Source organism: Dipodomys merriami, unplaced genomic scaffold (genome assembly GCF_024711535.1).
Source record: "Dipodomys merriami isolate MVZ:Mamm:240054 unplaced genomic scaffold, mDipMer1.0.p SCAF_4, whole genome shotgun sequence".
In the NCBI taxonomy this organism is placed as follows: Eukaryota; Metazoa; Chordata; class Mammalia; order Rodentia; family Heteromyidae; genus Dipodomys; species Dipodomys merriami.
In genome coordinates, this window is record NW_027205603.1 from 6,036,839 (window position 1) to 6,059,955 (window position 23,117).

The 23,117-nt window shown below is 38.9% G+C and overlaps 1 protein-coding gene across 1 annotated transcript in view; it reads right to left on the reverse strand.

Annotated features, from left to right (window-relative positions):
- Itga8 (integrin subunit alpha 8) overlaps window positions 1-23,117 on the reverse strand; it is a 162,292-nt gene that overhangs the window by 39,722 nt on the left and 99,453 nt on the right. The window contains exons 21-24 of the mRNA XM_069990426.1: window positions 21,572-21,664; window positions 15,003-15,082; window positions 10,337-10,417; window positions 914-1,019 (exon numbers count right to left, since the gene is read on the reverse strand). Coding sequence (XP_069846527.1) covers window positions 914-1,019; window positions 10,337-10,417; window positions 15,003-15,082; window positions 21,572-21,664 — 360 coding nt within the window. The remainder of the gene's footprint in view (window positions 1-913; window positions 1,020-10,336; window positions 10,418-15,002; window positions 15,083-21,571; window positions 21,665-23,117) is intronic.

Genomic DNA, 23,117 nt, shown 5'->3' on the forward strand with positions numbered 1-23,117 from the left:
AAAACAAAACCATCATATATATGCATATATATCAATATATATTATTGATATATATGCATATATATCATATATATATCAATAAGTCTTTCCTCCATTCACCATTTCATACTTGAAATAGGAAAAGAACATTGTGTACAACATTGTGTTGCAATTTGTCCCTGAAAGTATTTGACTAAACAATGGAGTATCCCAATATCAGAGCAAGATACACATTTCTCATGTGGGTTATGTGAATAAAAATGAAAATTATTCTTATCTGCCACACACCCATCTTATTCATTCTTTGTACATTTTTCAGTGAAATTATTTAGTGGCTAATTTATAAAATCTCTGCTGCTTCTAGGGAGTGTCCTTCAGTTTAAGAGATGGATGAGTTTTTAAAGATAAATAAAAATGCAGTGAAATCTGGGGAGCTAGTTGTTCTATGCACAGATCTCCAAATATTGAAAAGTGAGCATTAAGGAAAGAAGAACAGGGTTGGGAATGTGGTTTAGTAGTAGAATGCTTGCCTAGCATGCATGAAAGCCTGGGTTCAATTCCTCAGTACCCCGTAAACAAAAAAAGCTGGAAGTGGGGCTGTGGCTCAAGTGGTAGAGTGCTAGCCTTGAGCAAAAGAAGCTCAAAGGACAGTGCCCAGGCCCTGAGTTCAAGCCCCAGAACTGCAGAAAGAAAGAAAGAAAAGAAGAACAATTACTAGGCAAAAAGTCCCTGACCATTGAAAGCTCTCTTACAAGGAGCAGTGACATATCTGTGGTCCTTTAACAGGAACCCACCTCACATGGGGGTCCAACAGCCCAAGGGCACAAATCAAGGCAGTAGATAATGCCTGGATCTTGTGTTAAGATCCTTAGAAATGCCATGCACTGTTTCTTAGTAAAGGGCATACGAATGAAACTCCATAGAAGACAGCTACCTCATAAATGTGTTCCACCAACGGTCCAACTTCCTCTTCTTTGCGGGGCTCCATTTCCGGCACCCAGTTATGAATGGGCAGAACAATCTGCGGAGGATGGGAAACGCTGGAATATGGAAGGTTGTATTAGTGGCTGTGGATGGTCAGGTCAGCAATGCTTCACTAAGGTACAGTACGTTGAGAGCAGAAGAAACTCAGAATACTCAATTTACTCAGAAGATACACTCTATGTGGAAAAACACTGAGATATTCAGCAAAATGCCTACCATACAGTGGAAGACCTGAATCTTCCACTGCAGTAGGCTACATGGATGATCTCTAGTCCAGAGATCAACATTTTGCTAGTAGGAGGCAGAACAAAGAGCATTCTTGAGATTAGAGGAACACACACCTTCCCTCCCTCCCTCCCTCCCTCCCTCCCTTCCTCCCTTCCTCCCTTCCTCCCTTCCTCCCTCCCTTCCTCCCTCCCTTCCTTCCTTCCTTCTTTCCTTCCTTCCTTCCTTCCTTCCTTCCTTCCTTCCTTCCTTCCTTCCTTCCTTCCTTCCTTCCTTCTCTTCTTTCCTCCCAACTTCCCTCTCTTCCCTCTCAACTTCCCTCCCACCATTCCTCCTCTTCTCTCCTCCCCCTCCCTTCCCCTCCCTTTTCTTTCCCTCTGAATCCTTCCTTCCCCTTCCCCTCCCTCAGTCTATCCTGTGTAAGTGTATGGATGCCATATTAAAAGTAGGATTCAGTGTATGTGTGCAGATGTGTGTGTGTGTGTGTGTGTGTGTGTGTGTGTGTGTGTGTAAAAATCTACCCAGGCTCCTGTGTGATGTGTTAAATGTCCAGTTGGAAAGAAACACTGTTTTGGGATTAAGATTTCTGTTCTGAAATCCTCCTTTCTAGATTTCTTTGGCTTCCTAGCAATGCAGTCAGACTTCTTACAAGGCCAAGCCCTGAGCCAAAAGAGTCCTAGAGTTGTCTTATCAACAACTCAAGGGAGACAGGGAGGGAGGAATACATGGTGTTATCAGGTATGTGGAATATTCACTTGACATGTGGATATATTTTTCTACAATATGCTGTTGGAGAACTAGCACTGGGCAAAGGAAATACAGTATTTGCCATTATTCCATGTTAGAAGCAGATTACAAACCAAACAATGCTTTCTAAAACTTTTTATGTAAAAAATAATCACACAAAAAATTGCCAGACTTCCATCTTAAAGTAATGCCATGAGACAATGACATGTCTCAAATGTCTTTTAGAAATCGATGCTAGCCAGTTGATTGAACTCTACTAATGTCAAGTGCTATCTTCCTTCTTTTCCTCTAGGTAATCTCTTTTCAAAGCACAGAACATAATTAATTTATTGCATTAATTTGACCTTAGGTCAATAATTTAAATTGGCTATATCTCTATGGTCTCATCTGCAAAGTTTTGATATATTCTTGGGATTGAATACCACAGATGACTGGTATATGTCAAATGCTTTTGGTCAAAGTTTTTTTTTTTTTTTTGGTCCAGTCGTGGGATCTGAACTCTGGGCCTGGGCGCTGTCCCTCAGCTCTTCAGCTCAAGGCTAGCGTTCTACCACTTGAGCCACAGTGCCACTTCTGGCTTTTTTTTTTTTCTGCTATGTGGCGCTGAGGAATTGAACCCAGGGCCTCATGCATGCAAGGTAAGTGCTCTACCACTGAGCCACCTTCCCAGCCCCCCCTTTTTTGTCTGTATTGTTTCCCAGAAGAGGGCTGAAAAGTGTGTTTTTTTTTTCTTTTGTTGTTTTGTTTTTTTTTTTGTTGGTCGTGGGGCTTGAACTCTGGGCCTGAGCGCTGTCCCTCAGCTCTTCAGCTCAAGGATAGAGCTCTACCACTTGAGCTACAGTGCCATTTCCAGTTTTCTGGAAGTTTACTGGAAATAAGAGTTTCATGGCTTTCCTGCCTGGGCTGACTTTGAACTGCGATCCTTAGATCTTAGCCTCCTGAGTAGCTAGGATTACAGGCGTGAGCCACTGGCACTCGGCTTCTGAGAAGTGTTTTTTTAAAAATGGATAGCCCACAAAGATGTTGCTAAATTGTACCTATCCATAGGAAGTGGAAGCGAAGCTCACGTGGTAGAGTGCCAGCTTTGAGCTAAAAAAAGCCAAGCAAGTGTGCAAGGCCCTGAGTTCAACCCCCAGTGCCATAACACACAGACACAGACACACACATGCACACACACACATACACAAAAATAAAGTGTAAACATCTCTAATGTACACCTGTAAAGTGTGTAGAGAATGAGGAAAGGAAATGTACTCATTATGTGACATATGTAACTGTAACTCCTCCTTACGTCACCTTTATAATGAATTTTTAAAAACCTAAACAATAAAATTGCAAAAGTACTACATAAAGATAATAAGAGGATAGGCACGAAATTAAAAATAAAATAATAAAAATGTACTGCTGATAAAAAAGAGTGTGCAGTATATAGCTTTGCCTAAAGCTGAAAGTTCTCCACCTTTATTTGGATTGTCATGATGTCAAATCTTTCTTCTCCTCATAGTCAGCTCAAACCTGGCATACGTTGTAAGGACAAGAGCTCAGGATGTGGCATTTGGCTTTTATCAGACAGAAATTTTGAGAGCTGGGGCTTCTGTTCTCACAGAATCCTGGTGACTTTTCTGCCTGAATTTTTACTTTATCTCCAGCTTGGCCGGAGAGAGTGGAGTCCATGGTCAACATTCCCTTCCATCCTGAAGTTCTAGGGGTTGTTTTTCTTCGCATAGAGAAGAAATGTAGAATAGAAGATGACCACAACTTCTCCAGAAGTTTTTCTTTCTATGGTTTCCAATCCTAGAGGACTAGTCATACATTTTCTACACTCATAGAACCATAAATCATTAAACTTGTCAGGTATTGTGAAGACAACATGCTTGAAAAAATAAGAAGGAAAACTGATATGCAGAGACACAGTGGGCCATTTGCAGGGACTGCCAACATTCGGCTTCATTTCCAATACACAGAGCATCTTGGGAGCTCCTGAACTGCAGTGATAATTGAGAAAATTCAACTTAAATTTCCTGGCCCATTTCCATTATAATATCAAAGAAAAAAATATCTATGAAGAAATGTATCTCTATACCACGGTACAGCAACAATCAATCAAAAAGAATGGATCCCAAAACTCACTTATTTACAAATTGAAGACCAATTTAAATCAGGGGGGAACATGGCACAGAACAGCCCCCAACAAATTAGCTTCATATTGCTCATTATTTGAAGATCCCAGGCAGTAGCATGGGTGAGAATTATACATTGAGAACCTCAATTAATGAAAATTTGGATACAGTAGAAAGACATTTTGAAAGAAATAAGGGATTGGTTTTTGTAAATTACAGCTGACTTTGAATAACTGTAGATTCTCATATAGTTGTAATAAAGAATGTGAGATCCCATTTTACCCCAGTTAGATTGGCCACCATTTTGAATTCTAACAACAAAGGCTGATGGGGATGTGGGGAAAAAGGAATGCTATTGCTCCGCTGGTAGGAATGTAAACTAGTACAACCACTCTGAAAAGCAGTCAGGAGATTCCTCAAAAAAACAAACATAGACCTTCTCTATGACCCAGCCATACCACTCTGTGGCATCTATCCCTAGTACCATGAGCCAGGATATGATAAGGACACCTGCACATCCATGTTCACTGCTATACTATTCACAATACCCAAGACATGGGAACAACCCAGATGGCCCACAATAGGTGAGTGGTTACAAAAAATGTGGTATTTTTCACAATGGAATTCTATGCCTCCATCAGAAAGAATGACATTTCCCCATTTGTTAGGAAATGGAAAGGTTTGGAAAAAATTATATTAAGTGAAGTAAGCCAGGCCCAAAGAAGCATAGGTCCCATGGTTTCCCTTATTTACAATATCTAGTATAGGTATGAGTCAAGCGGAAAAGGTCAGATAATGTGATGTTAGGAAAATGAACCCTTAAATATGTATTTTAATGTTTTCGTTTCTTTCATGCATGTGTTTCTAACGCATTTATAAGATTATTTCTTTGTTGCTTTGTATGTCCCTCCCCCACAGTGTAACCCCCGCTTTCACTATATTTGATGTCAGTATAACATGTGGAGGAGATGGGGACAAACAAGTCGTTTAAGGATTCAGGTGGACCTGTTGCAACAATGAGAAGTACAAAATGTCATGTCAAAACCAGCTTTACAATGTCGGTGTGGGGGGGGGGAGGGGGGTATAATTGGGTGGGGGGAGGGGGGTAAAATTGGGTGGGGGGAGGGGGGAGGCGGGGAAGGGAAGTGAAGGGTAAACAAAGGAGGAGGCTGCAATGCTTGGTAAGAAATGTATGCATTATCCTGCCCATGTAATTGTAGCCCCTCTGTACAGTATGTTCTCAAATAAAATAAAATACAATTAAAAAAATGTGGTATTTTTATACAATGGAATTCCACACAGAACAAAATAATGTCATTTGAAGGGAAATGGATGAAACTAGAACAAATCATGTTAAGTGAGGCAAGCCAAGATCAGAGAGATGAATGGTGTGTACTCTCCCTGATATGTGGAAATTCAATATAAAAGGCACTGTGATATGACAAATTACACAGAATTCTAGATTTTCACATGCAGTGAGACTTAAGTCTTAGGAGAGAATCACAAAGGTGCAAGACCCAAGCACCTCCTCATGTATATAAGATAATATATATACTGAATGAACTCCAAAGATATGAAAATAAGGGGCTTTTTTCTAATTTTTTTCTTTTTTTGATGACCCTGTATTCTTTACCTTATATATGATATACTCATGTCCACATCTGTGGGAGGGTGGGGCAAGGGAACAGATTCAGGAAAAAGTGAAAAAGTACAGCAGTGGAGCACAATGGATATTGATGAAAATGCACTATGCAACTTGTGGGTGGGGATTGGAGAGATGGAATGGGAGGGAATGAGAGAACAGATGACACTGTGTGAAAGGAAATGTACTTATTTCCTGAAGTATGTAAAGGAACCTCACTGTATCTCATCTATAAATAAAAATAAAGTAAATTGGAATAAAGAATATAGAGAGATCTCATATACATGCTAACAAGTGTCTCCCAATGGCGACAACTTACAAACACAAGGTGTGTGGTGGTTTAGCATTCATAAAGCAGTCTTCTGGTTGGCCTTGACAGTCACAATGCACAACATTTCTATGACCATAAAGACAGCCTTTTATAGCCACACCCACTTTTCTCTGTCCTCACACTTAGTTTTTGGCAACTACTTGTCTGTTTTCTATTTCCACAATCCTATTATTTCAATAACATTATGCAAATGGAATCCTACAGTAAGGCTTTTTTTGGTATGATTCTCTGGAAATCCATTAAATTTGTTCTCTACCTGCCAGCAATTCAGCACTTTTTATGCATGAGAGAGAGTCTATGGTGCAAATGTAGCACAATTTGTTTACTGTTCACCCACCAAAGGCGAGATGAGTTGAGTGCAGTTTGGGTCCATTAGACAAAAATGTCTATAGGCATTTATAGAGAGATTTTGTGGTGCGTGCGTGCGTGCATGTGAGTGTGTGTTTGTGTGTGTGTGTGTGTGCGAAGTTTTCACAAAATTTCAAGTTAATACAAAACTTCTTCCAGATCTTCTTGGAATTAGGAATTTTGTTACATTGAAATGTCTGTGTCATCAGAAAGTTCAAAATTGAGAATTTGGTAGTATAGTGTCAACTCTTTCCATTATCTTGTTTTCAAAGTTTATTGGTACCAAATAGCAAATGCTTCTACTATTTATCATCTGGAATGGTGCTGGCTCTGCCCAAGGCGGACACATAGTATCCTGTGCAGCCCTGGGTAGTCATGGCTGTGATCTATTGTAGTACAATAGATCATTCACTACTGATCATTTCACGACGGGTGTGATTGGTTTACTCTGTATGAGCTCAAGCTCTGTGTGGCTGCCTGTCATGGTCAAATCCACAGTTCAGAGAGCTATGTTTCAATGGCTCCTCTGGACCCACAAATGGCATGTAAACCAGTCCAAGGGCAGTATAGATGTTATCTAGGGATGAAGTCAATAAAAGAGTTGTTGGTATTCTTGGAATTCTTTTTCCACTCAGTTTTAGTTTATCTTTAAACTATAAACCAACAGTGAATTAAAAAAATAAAACTGCTTAAGATAGTGAATGAGAAATACATTAGGATAAACACCTTTGAACAGGACAGAATTGATTTTTTCTGAAGACTGAATATCCTTAGAGATCCTTAGATGTAGCCGCTATTTGTTCCTTGAAGAATTAAATATTAGAGCCAATTTTTTCAGTTAATCAAAGCACAGAAGTTTGCTATGTAAAAACCAAAAGTGACTTTAATAATATCTTGCAGTATAAACTGTGGTCAATTTTTGGATATCCATGTAGTAATTAAAACAATTGCATCCACATGAGAAACTCAATTTTCATTAACTGTTTGAATTTCTGGCAAAAATGAATAGAAACTTCTTTCCTTTTCTTTTTAGTGTGTTGACAAATATGGTTGAAACATAGTTACCTTATAAAATGAACATATGAAACTAAAGGCATCTACATTAAGCTGTTAGCATTCTTGGATTGAATTATATCTCACTGAATAAAAATACTTCCCAATTTAAAATTACTTTGGAATTACACAACAATTTCAAGTTATTTTTAGTTGCTAAAAATAAGCTAGCTTAAAGAATGAGGTAGAAGTTCATATGTCCTAGTTGAGAGTTTTGAAAAGATAGAAAAATAAGTTAGTATGCTTGGATTTTTGTCTCTGATAAAGTATTTTTCTCAGAGAGAGAATAAAATTAGAAATCAACAAAAACAGTATGTATAAATTAGCTCCAAACATCTATAAGCTGAACAGGTCACTTGTCATGAGTCAATTCATTATTTTTAAAGAAAAAAAGTCACAAAGAAAGAAAAAAATATTTTAAACTAAGCTATAGAGAAAATCAAACACATCAACATTTTGGAATGCTGCTGAAGTCAGCCTTAGAGGAAAATTTACAACACTAAATACTATGTAGAAAAAAAAGAGAGGTCAATGGTAGACTTTTTTACATAGAATTAGAAAAATCAGAGGACTTAAAACTCAGAGCAAGCAGAAAGAAGGAACTAGCAAGAAAAATTGAGCCAAAGAAATGGAATGTGTTGGGAGTGACAAGAAAGAAAAGAAGAAAGAAAAATGAACAAAATCTAAAACTGGTTCTCAGAAAAACAAATCACAGAACTTTAGGCAGATTCATCAGAGAGAAAGAAGAAGACAAAAGGAATAAATAGAAGTTACAACATTAGGGATGCTAGAAGGAACATCACCACAAGTCCCACAGACATTAAAAGGAAAATGAAAGAATAGGAACTTCTTACACATAACAACTTAGATGAAATAGACAAATGTATTCAGTGACAAAGTATCAAGACTGTTCAATTAGAAATTAATAGTAGATTAGCTATTCTGAATGGAATCAAATTGTTAAAAATCATTCTATACGGCTGGGTGTGGTAGCTCACACCTGTAATTTCAGTGAATTCGGAAGTAGAATCACACATCCATCCTGGTTTTATTTATTTATTTTGGATATGGGGTCTTCACACTCTTCTGCATAGACTGGCTTTCAACTGCATTCCTTGAGGTCTCAACCTCCTAAGTAGCAAGGATTACAGGTGGGAGCCACAGCATTTGTCTGAAATTCTTCTTCACCTGAACCCTGCTGACATTCTTCCACCCAGGGATCAGATATGTGTGTATGAAGAAGGTTGCTAAAAGGAGACAAGGGAGGCCTCCAATTTTCATCAATAGTAGAATGGATAAATGGTGGCAGAGTTGTCTAATGTAACACGCTTGTGCAATGAAAAGAATGAACTATATAAGTGCGAGCACTAACAACTGTAGATCTTAGCTAGGTGTGGTTGCTCAAACCTGTAATCCCAGCTACCCCTTTGGCAGAGGCAAAATAGGATTTATGTGAAGCCAGTCTGGGGTAAAGTCAGCTAGCCCCTATTTCAAAATCCAAAAGAATCAACAGGAAGGAAGCATGCCCATCCAGCAAATGTGAGTTCCTGAATTCAATCCTCAGTACTACAAAGTAAAAAATAAATAAATAAAAATTGCTCATCTGGGCACAAAAGCCGCTATAGAGCAGATTACATAAGGTTTGGGAAAACCTCAGCCTCACAGGCAGGACAGCATGGTCAGTTTTGAACGTGCACTCTGAAACCCACATTGCATCTAGTCTTATTCTGGCCCAGCATTTTCCACCTGTCTGATCTTCAACTCCTTGTGGGCCAGTTTCCCTCCCTTGTACATCAAGGAGCCCAGTGTGGACTCAGATGTGTGATTGTGGTCGAGCACGTAGAGAGCATCCGCTGGTGGGAGCCTCAGTCGGCCCATATTGGATAGCATTAAGAGGGCCATGGTCATGGCGGCTTCTGTCTCTACAAACCCCACGACCAAGGAGGAATGTGTGGCTCCTTAGGAGTTGAAGCAAAGGAACAAAAAACAGGATTCTGGAACTCCAGAGACTATTTGGCCCTCATTACCAGTGGTCAGTCTTTAGCCAAGTTTTTCTTTCTTTCTTTTTTTTTGATTGTTCTGTAGGAAGCAGAATTACAATAACAAAATCATATTTGTGCTAGATAGGAGTTTACACACTCCACTTCTGATTCCTTTTCCCCTGCAGGGATTTTCCAGTGGTAATCATTCCAAGCCTTTGTCTTGACTGCCTTTTCTCCCTGCCTCTCAACTTTGTTTCTTGGTACTTTCTTTAAAGGGCACAATTGAAGGAAAAAGATACAGACTCTCTAGCCTATCTTCCCTTGAACCTACGCTGGCCATTTACCAGACTCAACTGGAGGTAGTGAAGAGAAAGAATTACCATGCTGCTAAAGTAACTATTGTAAAAGTGGGATCTTTTTTTCTTCAGGCAATTGCACGGTTGTCCATTTTATTGGTCTTTAAATGCTGATGTCTTTAGAGTTACTATGCAGGGTTTACAAGAGGTGCTGCTAGAAAGTTAATGGTGGAGTAAAAAAGAATGAAAATTGAAAGCAGGCTTACGCCTATAATCCTACCTACTCATGAGGCTGAGATGTGATGATTGCAGTTTGAAGAGAGCCCTGGCAGGAAAGTCTCTGAGACGCTTATCTCCAATAAACTATACAAAAAAAGCCAGAAAGAGATCTGTGGCTCAAGTGGTAGAGTGATAGCCTTGAGCAAAAGAAGCCCAGGACAGTACCCAGGAGACACACACACACACACACACACACACACACACACACACACGAATGAAAATTGAGAACCAAAGTGAATTGTGGTCTCTAGTGCATTAAGAAAATACCTAATACTTTTTCTTAGTATCTCATTATGTAGCCTTACAGAGAGCTACCATCGTATAACATATAATCCTTATTTGTTACCTACCCTCTTATTTCGACTTGAGCTATAGCAGTAATGTTGATCTGCACACTCACAAAGTTGCTTTCAGGATTGTCCTTGTTGGAACTACAACACAATAACACATGATTTAATCAATATTTGATCAAATTTGCTACCCCACTATGATTACCAAAAACATCCAATATGGTTCAATAACAACCCATTCTTAAATCTTCCCATTGAAAACAGGATGGCATATTCACTGTACAAAATCATAACCAATGCATAGATCTTTATAACCAATGGCAATGCAACAACTTTCCATGAAAAGATAGTTTATCTAGAAGCACAATAAGGATCCTGAACAACTTGCATTTTTTTTCTTTTAGTTTCAATGGCTAAATCAAAAAGGCATCAAATGGAATCCGTTTTCCAGCTTCTACCTTAGACACATTCCTTTACATCTCTGGGCATCATGTTGATGCCCATTAAATAAGAAATGACAGCATAGTTGACTCCTGATTTTCCATGCTAATCAAGAAGAGAATGGGTATGAAGAATCTGGAGCAGTACCTAATCGAAAAAGCATTTGCCTCTGGCTCTGGAATGCATCATACCATACATTGTTTTTGGCAGCAATTCTGTCTTCCTTATGGTTTTATTTCTTAAGTTAATATTTCTTTAAGTGTACACTTACTGCATGCTTACTGGCTGGCTAGGACAAGACAGGAGGAGTGAAATGAGAGAATGGCTCCTACCCAGAAGAAACAAAGCCCAAAGAAGTTGGGCTTTGCATAAGAAGGCAATTCAGAGACCATGCATGCATCAGGAATCCTAAGAAAGAAGGTGCATGTTTGAGCAGTAGAACAATTCTTTTCAAGTTTATAGTCTGTCCCTTTTTTTGGGGGGGGGAGGTCTGGTCGTGGGGCCTGAACTCTGGGCCTGGGCGCTGTCCCTCAGATCTTCAGCTCAAGGCTAGCACTCTACCACTTGAGCCACAGCACCACTTCTGGCTTTTTTTTTTCTGCCTATGTGGTGCTGAGGAATCGAACCCAGGGCCTCATGCATGCAAGGCAAGCGCTCTACCACTGAGCCATCTTCCCAGCCCTAGTCTGTCCCTTTTAAGCACATATAGTTGCATATGAAACTTGAGTGTGTATGTGTGTGTGTGTGTTGTGTGTGCATGTGTGCATGCCCCAGTAATGAGGCTTGAACTCAGGGTCTGAGCGCTATCCCTGAGCTTTTTCACTCGAAACTAGCATTCTACTACCTGAGCCACAGCTCCACTTTCAGCTATGCGCTGGTTCTGGGGCTTGAATTCAGGGTCTGGGCATTGTCTCTGAGCTTCTTTTGTTCAAAACTAGAACTTCTGGCTTTAAATTGTTTTGTTTTTGGTAGTTTATTGGAGATAAAAGTCTCCTAGACTTTTCTGTGTGGGCTGGCTTCGAACTGTGGTTCTCAGATCTCAGCCTCCTGAGTAGCTAGGATTTCAGGCTTGAGCCATTGGCACCAGGCGAGGCTGTTTTGCAATTCAGGAAGAACAAAGGAAGACTCAGCATCCACACCTTCTGGCTGGCTAATAGTCTCATCCCTGTTACGCTGACACACCATAACACTTGTGACTGCTTGTGTTGACAAGATAAGAAAGGAGACATGCTTGATATATACTTCTTTGACCTCTTTCCTGGAAGGAAAGCTCACTCACAAATCCCACTGCCCCCATTCAAACAATCAATCCATCACAACCAGGTTCCTGGGCTATTAATATTATCTCTGCTTCTTCTGTTCAACCATGAGAAACTTCCTCTGAACACCTCCACCCTGGGTTGCACACAGGACAAACAACCTTCTCACTTCATTACTCTGGTGCCATTTCCTTTTTCTGATCGTGTCCTGTTTTCTAACTTTCTCTTTTGTGTGTCCCTTGGAATGTCAGCAGAAGACAATACTACAGCCTTCCTTTCGCCATTCCTGAGAAAGTAATTTCAAGGGTGATCACAAAGTCCCATTTGTACATGGGAACTGCTCTACAATGACAGGAAAAGATTCATGTCATGTAGAATCAGGCTGTACACAGAAAAACCCTTGGATGTAAATATTAGATAACAGGAAATAGTTTCAGGTTTTTCTCCTTTGGCTGCTGTTTGTTGAGGAAAGGATTAGGTACAAGCAATGGTAATTGATATATGTCAGGGTTTAGGCTTCAGACCATTTGATTTAATTTATTTCTGGCATGAACATTTAAATTAAATGCAAGGTCTCTGATCTAAATTCTTATTTACATTTCTGGAATCTTCTAAGCAGAATACGCAGATAAAATGCTCTTCTCCCAAACACCTGATTATCTGAGTTTGTAGTATTCTCAAACATTTTTCTCCCTCTACTGGTTTATAAGTTTGGTGTTTTATGTATATGCCAGTTCTTTCTGATTTTTTTTCAGTTTTTGTTGTAGTTGGGTTTGAACTAAGGGCCTCATGTTTGCCAGCTGGAGTTCTACCACTTGAACCATACCTCCAGCCCTTTTTTGCTTCAATTATTTTTGTATGAAGTCTCAACATTTTTTCCTAGGCTGGCTTAAATCTGTCCTATGATCTATAGCCTCCTCTTTAGCTGGGATCACAAATGCATGATATTATACTGGCTTGCTTCTTGCAATGGAAGGTGGGGTTATCACTCCATTTTTGCCCAGGTTGCTTCAAACTACGATCCTCATTTCTTGAGTAGCTGAGATGATAGGACTGAGCTCCTATGTCTTACCCTCTTACGGAGGTTTTACATTTTTTTCCAGGGTAATGTTACAATAGTCATGAGCAGATATGGAATAAAGTCATGGCCCAATTTCACATGGCAGGAGATGTGTATAAATATGAATAGAGTAGAGGTACCAAAGTATGTGGCTATTTCTACTTTCCATCATCACAACACTTCATAATGTCAAATTTCCACAAATTGAGTACTTCATCACTGAATTAAGTCTTTAAGTCAAGATCTACAGGATGAATTTTGGATATGGTATATAAAGTATTTTTTAAGTGTCTTCTGTCCATTCTTGTATTCATAAATAATATACTTGTCATCTTTATACTGGACTTTCTTTCCAAATAAGGGCCATGCATTTTATGAGTGTTGTATCTTTCTCCAAGTTAACACAAAGCTTTATGGCCAGAGGGGGTCAAGGACACAAGTAGATAAACCAAATCATGCTTACTTGACCTTCACTTAGGGATTTTCCACCCCGTGAACTTAGTATTATACATAAAAGATATCCAGTATGAAAATCATTGTGACTACATAAAACTTTGGGGAAATTTGTAGTTTTGTAGCTATGAAAGAAGTGATTTTGTAATCTTTTTCATAAAATAAAATGATACTGCAGAGGAATTCACTCTGTCCACATTGCATGACTTAATTTGAATAAAATAAGAAAGGCTCTAAGATTCAACAGGAGATTTTTTAAGTTGAATTCAAGAAATCCCTAGGTAAGGTCAGAAATAGGCACCTGAGTTAAGTTCGAGACTCTCCTGGAAGTTGTCATGAAGCTGTGTGTGCATATGTGTGTGTGTGTGTGTGTGTGTGTGTGTGTGTGTGTGTGTAATGTTATATAGGATTCTGATTTTAAAAATATCTCCATTATTATGGATCATATATATATATGTATTATAATCTTAAACCTTTCATTGATTCAGCAGTTAAAAAGTTATCTGGTATGCAGATTAATTATGTATTCTAAATGTCAATCATAGTTTAATGATCATTCTTAAATTAGAAAGGTAAATTTAGAGAGCAGCCACATTGAATGAGTATTTGTGAACCAAGTTTCGGATACTGACCTTATACTTATTTCTAGTCAGAGCAAGGGCTCAATGGGCTGGCCAGTGTGTAAAGAACTCTGCAAGGTTGTTATGACCTGTCTGGAGCATTGCTTTTGAAGTTTTGTAAACTGCAGATTGCAAAAAGAACTCATTTCTTGGGGCATCTTATTAACCCCATTCACATTTATCTGATAGACATGTTCCATAAGTTGTAGTATCATATCATATTCCTTTCAATTTTGTTTCTTTTTAAATATGAATTTAGGGCCATTAAATGGATTCCATGACCAGATAATGCGTTGTTGTGCATAGCCACGAAGCATTGGTTCCATGTGTCTCTATTCCATGGGTCTTCCTGTTCATGTAATATCTTTGGCCACAAAACCAAACAATGGCCAATGAAAGCTAAATCCTTAAACATGGTGTTTCTTAGGGAAGGAAGGCGAGCCACCTACGTGACTCAGTGCCTTATCACTAGAGAAGCCCTGCCTCCAAATGCCATGTGAGATCAGCTGCACCCCATCAAGTACATCAGAGACTCAGGACACTAGGAAACCTCAAGGTTGCACATTGCAAACTCTTTGTTCTTTTCAGAACCTATCCTTAGTGATCAGCTGACTCTCAATGTAGAGCCAGGCTGTGGTGCTGGGGTTACCTGAGGAGGGAAAGGAATGGTGAAGTGGTCCAAATCTGACTACCTCGGAACTTGGCTTTCCTAATATAGCATCTTATTTAAACCCACACATATGGAAAAAGATAGAAATAATGAAGAACTAGTAAAGAAAATAAAAGTATAGGCTCCAATTTCAGAAGAACTTTTCACATGAAGGAGCTTGGCCAGTATTATATATTTCACTCAGAATTTGGTGTCAATATTGTGGGCATTTTAAAGCTTTTACCTTTGGATTTGGAGATCGAAGCTGATACTCATGTTTGTTTTCTCAAGACGTGGGACGGCAAATCGGAGGCCCAGAGAATACTACAAGCAATAACCACAAAAAAGAAATACACACAGGACGCAGAGTTATTACATGATAGGAACCTTACACATAGTGTGAAAATCTTTCTGAAGCAATTCCTCCACACCCCACCCAGAGTCACTGCAACCCCCTTAAATTGACTTCTACCAAGGTGTCTGACAGCAAAGAGGAAGTGGTTTAAGGAGATTGCTGGGTAGAAGATTCAAGTCATTGTGTATTTTGGTTCTCTTTATCTAGCCCTGTGTCCCTTCTTCGCTGGCCACCCATCTATCTACAAATTGAAAATGACCCAAATATACAAGCGGAGCCTGATAAAGGAAATTATGATGCATTTGTTTGATGGATGCTTATCTGGTTATTGAAATTACATCTGTGAAGTTAATGCAATGATGTGGATAATGCTTTTAATGCAATAATGATCAACAGAATAAAGGTTACAAAGTTTGTTGTATGCTTTAGCTATACATGAAAAATTACTATGTAGTAGTGGAAATGTACTGTAAAGAAATATTCCAGAATGATCTTGATAGTGAGATGAGGATTTTGTTGTTTGGGGTTTTTTCCTCTCCAAATTTCTTTTGCTTCAGTGTTGGGGCTTGAACTCAGGGCCTGGGTGCTGTCCCTGAGGTTTTGTGCTCAAGGCTGGCACTCAACCACTTGAGTCACAGCTCCACTTCTGGGTTCTTGGTGGCTAATTGGATATAAGTCTCATGGCTTTTCCTTCCGAGAATGGCTTCAAACAGTGATCCTCAGATCTTAGCCTCCTGAGTAGTTAGGATTAACAGATGTGAACCACTGGCTCCTGGCTTATTTCCTGAATAGCAAAATTGCTGTCCTTATTTTTTTTATAATTTCAAAATAGATTAACAATGGAGAAAAATAAATACAAAAGTAGGAATGAAGAAGAAATACTAGTATCTAACACATAGACAGGATTTTATGAATCAATCTAAGCACTGTTTGTGGTTACTTAATTCACCACAACCACTCTGGGGCAAGTATTACTTGCCGTTGACATTTTACTGTCCAATACCAACCTGAGGATTAGAGAGATTAGGTGCCATATTCCAGGTGCAGAGCAAATGAACTACAGAGCTGGAATTTAAATGTGTGTGAGGCAGATTTTGAATATGTACTTACAGATAGTACAGTATAAGAATTAAGCCAGTAATCAAAAGTTGTGTTTAAGTTAGGTGCTGGTGGCTCATGCCTGTAATCCTAGCGTCTTAGGAGGGTGAGATCTGAGGATTGCAGTTTAAAGCCAGGCAAGAAAGGCCATGAGACTCTTACCTCCAATTGACCACTAAAAACCAGAAGTGGAGCTGTGGTTCCAAATGGTAGAGCACTAGCCTTGAACAAAAGAACTCAGGGACAGTGCCAGGCCCTAAGTTCAAGCCCCAGGACACACACACACACACACACACACACACACACACACACACACACACACACACACACACACACACACACACACACACACACACACACACACACACACACACACACACACACCTGGAAACAAACCTCATGTTCATATGGGTAACAATATGACCTAATAATAAGTGTTCGTTTTTGTCATAAATCATCTTCATCAAACCCCAAACCCTTGCTGGATGAGTCTGGCACTCAGAGAGTCTCTTGACTTAAGTCAGTTGATCACACCATTCCAACTTTCCTCCAACTATGTACTTTTCCATTTCAGGAGACTTACTCAAAGTTATCAGCTAGCAAAGGGATGAACTGGTATTTGAACCCATGACCCTTGATTATGGAGCATGAGCCAATTATAATTCCAAATGTGCCAACTCTGTCAGATGTCCACGTATGCTGAAGACAATTCAAGGCTTCTGAACTCAGGGCAAAGATTTACCGCCTACAATAAATCCTGCTGCCACAGGCAAAGCCAGAACTTCTCTTCTTTATCCCTTCTGGCTCCATCTTCAGTACTCTGTCATCACAAAACTCATCATAGTTTCAGATTTCTTACTGAATGGGAATCCTGTATATTTGTATTTATATTGCTGGACTCTAGTATTCTGGTAGGACACCAAGAAGGAGTGCAATAAAAATTCCTGAAAGAATGAAAACAATCAGGATTGTGTGGTAGTGTGATGAAGCTGAACATTGGTCTTCATCAACACACATCCCTATGTAGGATGAAGGCATCACAATTTCATTGTGTAGGAGTTGTAGAGATTACCTAGCATTGAACACTAGGTCCTTAGACCTCCATTCAAAAGTGTCTCTGGCCTAACATGTTTTCCTTTTCCTGCTTGCAAAAATTTGGAAACTTTTTGTCCTACAATGATTTTATATTTCTATAGTTCCTCTGTGGAAATCACTTTTACTATTTAAGAAGTAGGAAGTAAGAGTTTTGGTTTCTGACTTGAAATTTTAAGTTAAAATAAAGAGGTACTTTTAAGTTAAACTTTAAGAAAATAAACTATTTTCTTTTAAAAGATGGGGAATGGGATACATGTTCCTGATGATTTCTGATGCTTTTCTTTAATACTTAGGTCTGGAACTTTACTCCATGGAGAGTCTTTTCCAGGTATAAAATGAAGAAGTAAATAAATCAGAGTGTTTTTATAACAAAACAGAATGCAATAAACTTTGATGTGTTTAAGAGTATTAAAGGTCAAGATAAGAAAGCTATTAGGTTTCTTCCACTACAGACCTCAGAGATAAATGCATATAAACAATTGACTTCCTTGTCTGCTAAGGATTATTTGCTGGTAAAATGGATGGGCATCGTTTCATATAAACACGTTTGTGTTTGAGACCATGCTGCCATTTTTTATCTTTCTTTTTCAATGACACTGGTGGCCAGTCTGTTCCATTAATCCTTCCTGATCTTAGACAATCTCTGGCCTAGCCTTAATACTGAAAAGGGAATGAGGGATTGCACTGTGATCATCACTGCTACCAGGGGAATTGATTTCCATTTGCTTTTGGGGGCAATTGCTTCATATCAAATTCAGTGGTTGGATCTTATTTTCTTCTCTTTCTTGGAAACTAGCCAAATGAATTATTAGCTTCTAAAAAAGTAGGATTATAATGAATGATGTTCTAATATCTCCGTTCGGACCTCCTGTTCTAGCTTTTTGGCTTTATTCTATCACCCCATCTGTTTCCCATTAGTTTTTATTCAAAGTTCTTTCTGCAGTGTTGCAGGACAGAGAAGCCCGAGATGGTGGTCAGGTCTGACATGAAACCTGGCTCTCTCTTTCATCATCTGTGGGACTTCAAGCAATTCATTCATTTAGCCTCTCTAGATCTCAGCCTTCTCATCCAGAAAATACGCTTGACACATGGGGTTATCTTGAAAATTCAATGAAATAGCATAAAAGATACCCCTTCTAGTAATTGGTTAATCACACAGAATAACTAATCTATGATAACTAATGGTAAGCTGTTGAAGGAATTTACTTTTCCTTTAAGTATTTTTAACACCCCAAAGTAAGATTATGAGACTTCAAGATGGCATATTTTTAATGCTCACAAATCAGCATAATATTATAATGTAAATGAGTAAAATATTATTTAGCACAATATAATGAAGAATAAATTTGGACTAGATATTACTTGAGAAGAAGTCTGAAATGCTCAGGTGAATGTGTATAAAACACTGGGTTAATGGACTAATTTATCAGAAGACTCACCAGCACTTTTACAATGCAAGTGTGTACCTGAATCCCCCAGGCAATGATGAGAGGGTGTTCATTAGTGACCCCACAGCTGCCTTTTAAAAGATGGCTAAGGGACCACCAAACTGTCATCCATGGGTCGTGTTCTAGTGAAATCTAGATGATTACTTCTCAATGATTTTTTAAAAAATAGGACATTTCAATAATAAAACAAACACCTCATGTTAATTAGAGGCCCATGTAAGTTCAATTTGTGTAAGATTTATGTAGCATTTTTAAGATTTTAGAATTTTTTTCTCAAATACAATGTCACTAAATCATCACCCCTGGTATATTTATTAAAGGAAGTTATTTATTATGTGTATACTCAAACTGTAATTGCATAGAATGACTTTATTGCCTACAGGTAATCATGACTAGAGACTTCCTAAACTTGGAAACAAGGAGAAGTGAAAGAAAGAATAAGAAGGAAGAGGAGGAGAGGTAAAGGGTAAGTAAAAACATAGCTCCTATTCTTTTTTTTTTTTTTTTTTGGCGGTCATGGGGCTTGAACTCTGGGCCTGGGTGCTGTCCCTCAACTCTTCAGCTCAAGGCTAGCATTCTACCACTTGAACCACAGTGCCACTTCTGTTTTTTTCTGCTTATGTGCTGCTGAGGAATGGAACCCAGGGCCTCATGCATGCAAGGCAAGCACTCTACCACTGAGCCACCTTCCCAGCCCATAGCTCCTATTCTTTTATAAAAATGTTGGAGATTATTATTAATCTTTTCTTCAATTGCTTCAACTTTGTTTTGTAGGTTTTAATTACTGACCTACTAAAGCTGGTTTGGAAACTAAAGCACAGCAATTTTTTAAAATATAAAAATACTGCCACATCAGAAAGAATGACATTACCCCATTTGTTAGGAAATGGAAAGACTTGGAAAAAATATTAAGTGAAGTAAGCCAAGCCCAAAGAAACATAGGTCCCATGGTTTCCCTTATTTGCAATAACTAGTATATGTGTGAGACAAGCAGAATAAGTCAGATAAGTTGATGTTAGGTGAAATGAACCCCAAGATAAGTATTCAAATGTTTTTTCTTTCATGCAATGTTTCTAACATTTTATAAGATGATTTCTTTGTTGCTTTGTATGTCCCTCCCCCATGGTATAACCCCTGCTTTCAATGTATTTGATGTTGGTATAATTTGTGGAAGGGAAGGGAAAAAACAAATCGTTTAAATAGGGATACGGGTGGACTCATTGCAACAATGAGATATACAAATTGTTATGTCAAAAAAACGAACCTTACAACTTTGGCGGTGGGTGGGGAGGGTGGTGGGGGAGGGGGAGATGGGAAGGGATATGAAGGGGAAACAAAGGAGGAGGCTACAATGCTTGATAAGAAATGTACTCATTATCTTGCCCATGTAATTGTAACCTCTCTGTATGGCATTTTCACAATAAAAAAAACTCAAAAAAAATACTGCCAGTGGCATCAAATAGCAGCTACATTAGAAATAAGAATTTATTTTATTTGCTTAAAATCTGTTTTAATTAGACTATATGTAAGTTTTTTTTTTTTTAATGTTCATTGTATTTCTTTAGGAACTTGAAGAAAATATCCAAAGAAATAATCAGTAGTGAAACTGTCTTCCTAGATTTTTAAAAAGCATGTAAAAGTTGACTGTTTTGATGGTTTTTTTTTTTTGGGGGGGGGGTGGTTTTTTGTTTGGTCGGTCATGGGGCCTGAACTCTGGGCGTGGGCTCTGTCCCTCAGCTCTTCAGCTCAAGACTAGCGTTCTACCACTTGAGCTGCAGCACCACTTCTGGCTTTTTCTGCTTATGTGGTGCTAAGGAATCAAACTCAGGGTCTCATGCATGCAAGTCAAGTACTCTACCACTGAGCCACCCTCCCAGCCCCAAATGTATTTTATTTTTTTCCATACCCCAAAAAGTTTATTAGAGTACAGAATCATTTTCATAAAAATATATGTAAGTTCTTATGAAGATAGAGGGACTGTCCAGGTTTTCCAAGACACTTTCCAAAGTGATTCAAAGGCACAAAATGTACATCATGGTGAATATACACGTTCTAGACTTTGTGCCTCTGATAGAGTCCATTGAAGATTTGGCTTCATGACTTGTAAAACTAAATGTACTGAATGAGATTCTGTTTGAGTGAAAAACCACAGACCTATACACATCATGTAGGTAACTGCTACAAAATATGGAGAATACAAATACAACACTTTAAAAAAGCAAACACAAAAGAATGGTGTAAATCCCAAAGTGTTCAAATGCTTCCATTTTGGATAATTAAGAACCTATACAAGTCTGTTCCCTGAAGTGAATACATCACTAGTCTCTACTAAGGAAAATGAATTGTAAAAATTAACATGGTTTTCAGTTTTTCAAATTTCACTATAGAAAAACCTAGAGAGACCAACAATAGCCAATGGCTTCAAAAGATAGCTAAAGACATTGATGTAATCAACTTTACCAATGCTTGCCCGGGTCTGTTTGATACACAAGGAAAATATACTATAATTTCTTATAAAATAGCAAGTAAGGAGTAGATGTAGGAGATGTAGGTGGGGAAAGAGATTTCAGGAAGTCCTTCTCTTCTGTTAACTTTCACTTCAGAATCATCAAAAAGCAACCACTTTTGGGTGGTTTTGGCCTGAGATTTTTCAGTCTGCAGAGGTTATAATGGTAAATCTTACTACACCAATCATTTCCTGCCTTGTTTGGGTGACCTTGTGCTGACTGGCTGAGTGCTAACTGGGGGAGCTGTCCGCTGGTTCTTTGTAAAATTCAGTTAGACAGAAATCAACAGATCCTGCTGGCTTTCTCTTACATTTGTTCCAGCCACCATGGGATTGCCGAGGTCACACACCACCCTCCGGCTCACATTGTCCATCCGGTACTCGCAGCTCAGTGGTCGCAGCACCTGTCATGCAGAAGAACGCCAGTGTAGAGATCAGAAGGCAGGATGAATGACACATGACCTCCTGTCACCAGGTGGTTGGAAGTGTGTGTGTGTGTGTGTGTGTGTGTGTGTGTGTGTGTGTAGGCTTCCAGTGTCTCTTGATTTCAAATACCCGGGTAGGTAAAAAGAAACCTGAGAGGAGAATGTGGAAATTCAATTTTGGAAAGAAAGTATTGAGTGACAGATGTGTGCAGTATTTCTATGGACATTTTGGATATTACCTTCACTAATGAAGATCACAGGTAAATAAAGAGCCTTAGGCCTTAGGTTAATAGTATATCAATGAAATGGCAGTGACGCATAGATTGTCATCAGATCCAGTGGCCATCAGTATGAAAATAGCCTTGATGACAAATTTCTCCTTACCTTGGTCCAACTATTGTAAAATGTGAAGAACACATCTTTAAGAACATATCTTTCAGTGTTCTTCTTTCTACGTATATTGTATTCTGATTAGAGTTTATGGACCTCAAGTAGGAAGAGATGCTTGGAACTCTTTGCTGGATAAGTTGGGTCTTAAGGTAATGCTGATGAGCAGGTACTCTCTGAGTTCCCAGCTCTGCCTTATGCTGTGTCTAACTCTTTAGATATAGCACTTCAAAACCCAATGTCACCACTTATACCACTCCATGCTGTAGTCTAGCTCATTACATGTCTGCCATCTTGATTCCCAAAGCTAATCCAATACATTGGCTTTCTCCAAGGAACATCCTTTGGGCCATTTCTATCCCTGAGAGAAGTCCATGAGGGCAGGGGTAGCACTATTGAAATTTTATTTAATTTTTTTATGCTGTAGGGAAGGCAATTTTATTATTGTTTCCTTATATGGATATTCAATTTTCAAGTACCACTAATTAACTAGATCCTCCTTTCCTGAGCAATCGGCAACACCAGCAATAGAGCAAATTTCCACATGTACATGGATCTGTTTTGGACTTTCTTTCCTATCTACCTCTACACTTATACAATAGTGTCTTCATAACTATAGGTTTATATTAAGTTTTGATATTTGGGCAGAGCACATTTTCTCACTTTGCTCTTTGTCTTAGTCTGTTTTGTGTTGCTCTAACAAAATACCTGAGGCTGGGTAACTTAAATGGGAAAAAATTATTTGGCTTATGATTCTGGTGGTGGGAGGATCCACATAGCCTGATGCCAGTGTCCAGATGACGCCTCACCTGGCTACATCCTAACAGCATGACAGAGAAGCCAAAAGGGACTTGGTTGGGTGAACAGTAAACTGGATGTGTGCTTCAAGAACATTCTAGAATCCATGCTTTTTTTTTGTTTTTGTTTTTGTTTTTTTGCCAGTCGTAGGGCCCAAACACTGGGCCTGGGCACTGTCCCTCAGCTCTTCAGCTCAAGGCTAGCGCTCTACTACTTGAGCCACAGTGCCACTTCCGGCTTTTTTCTG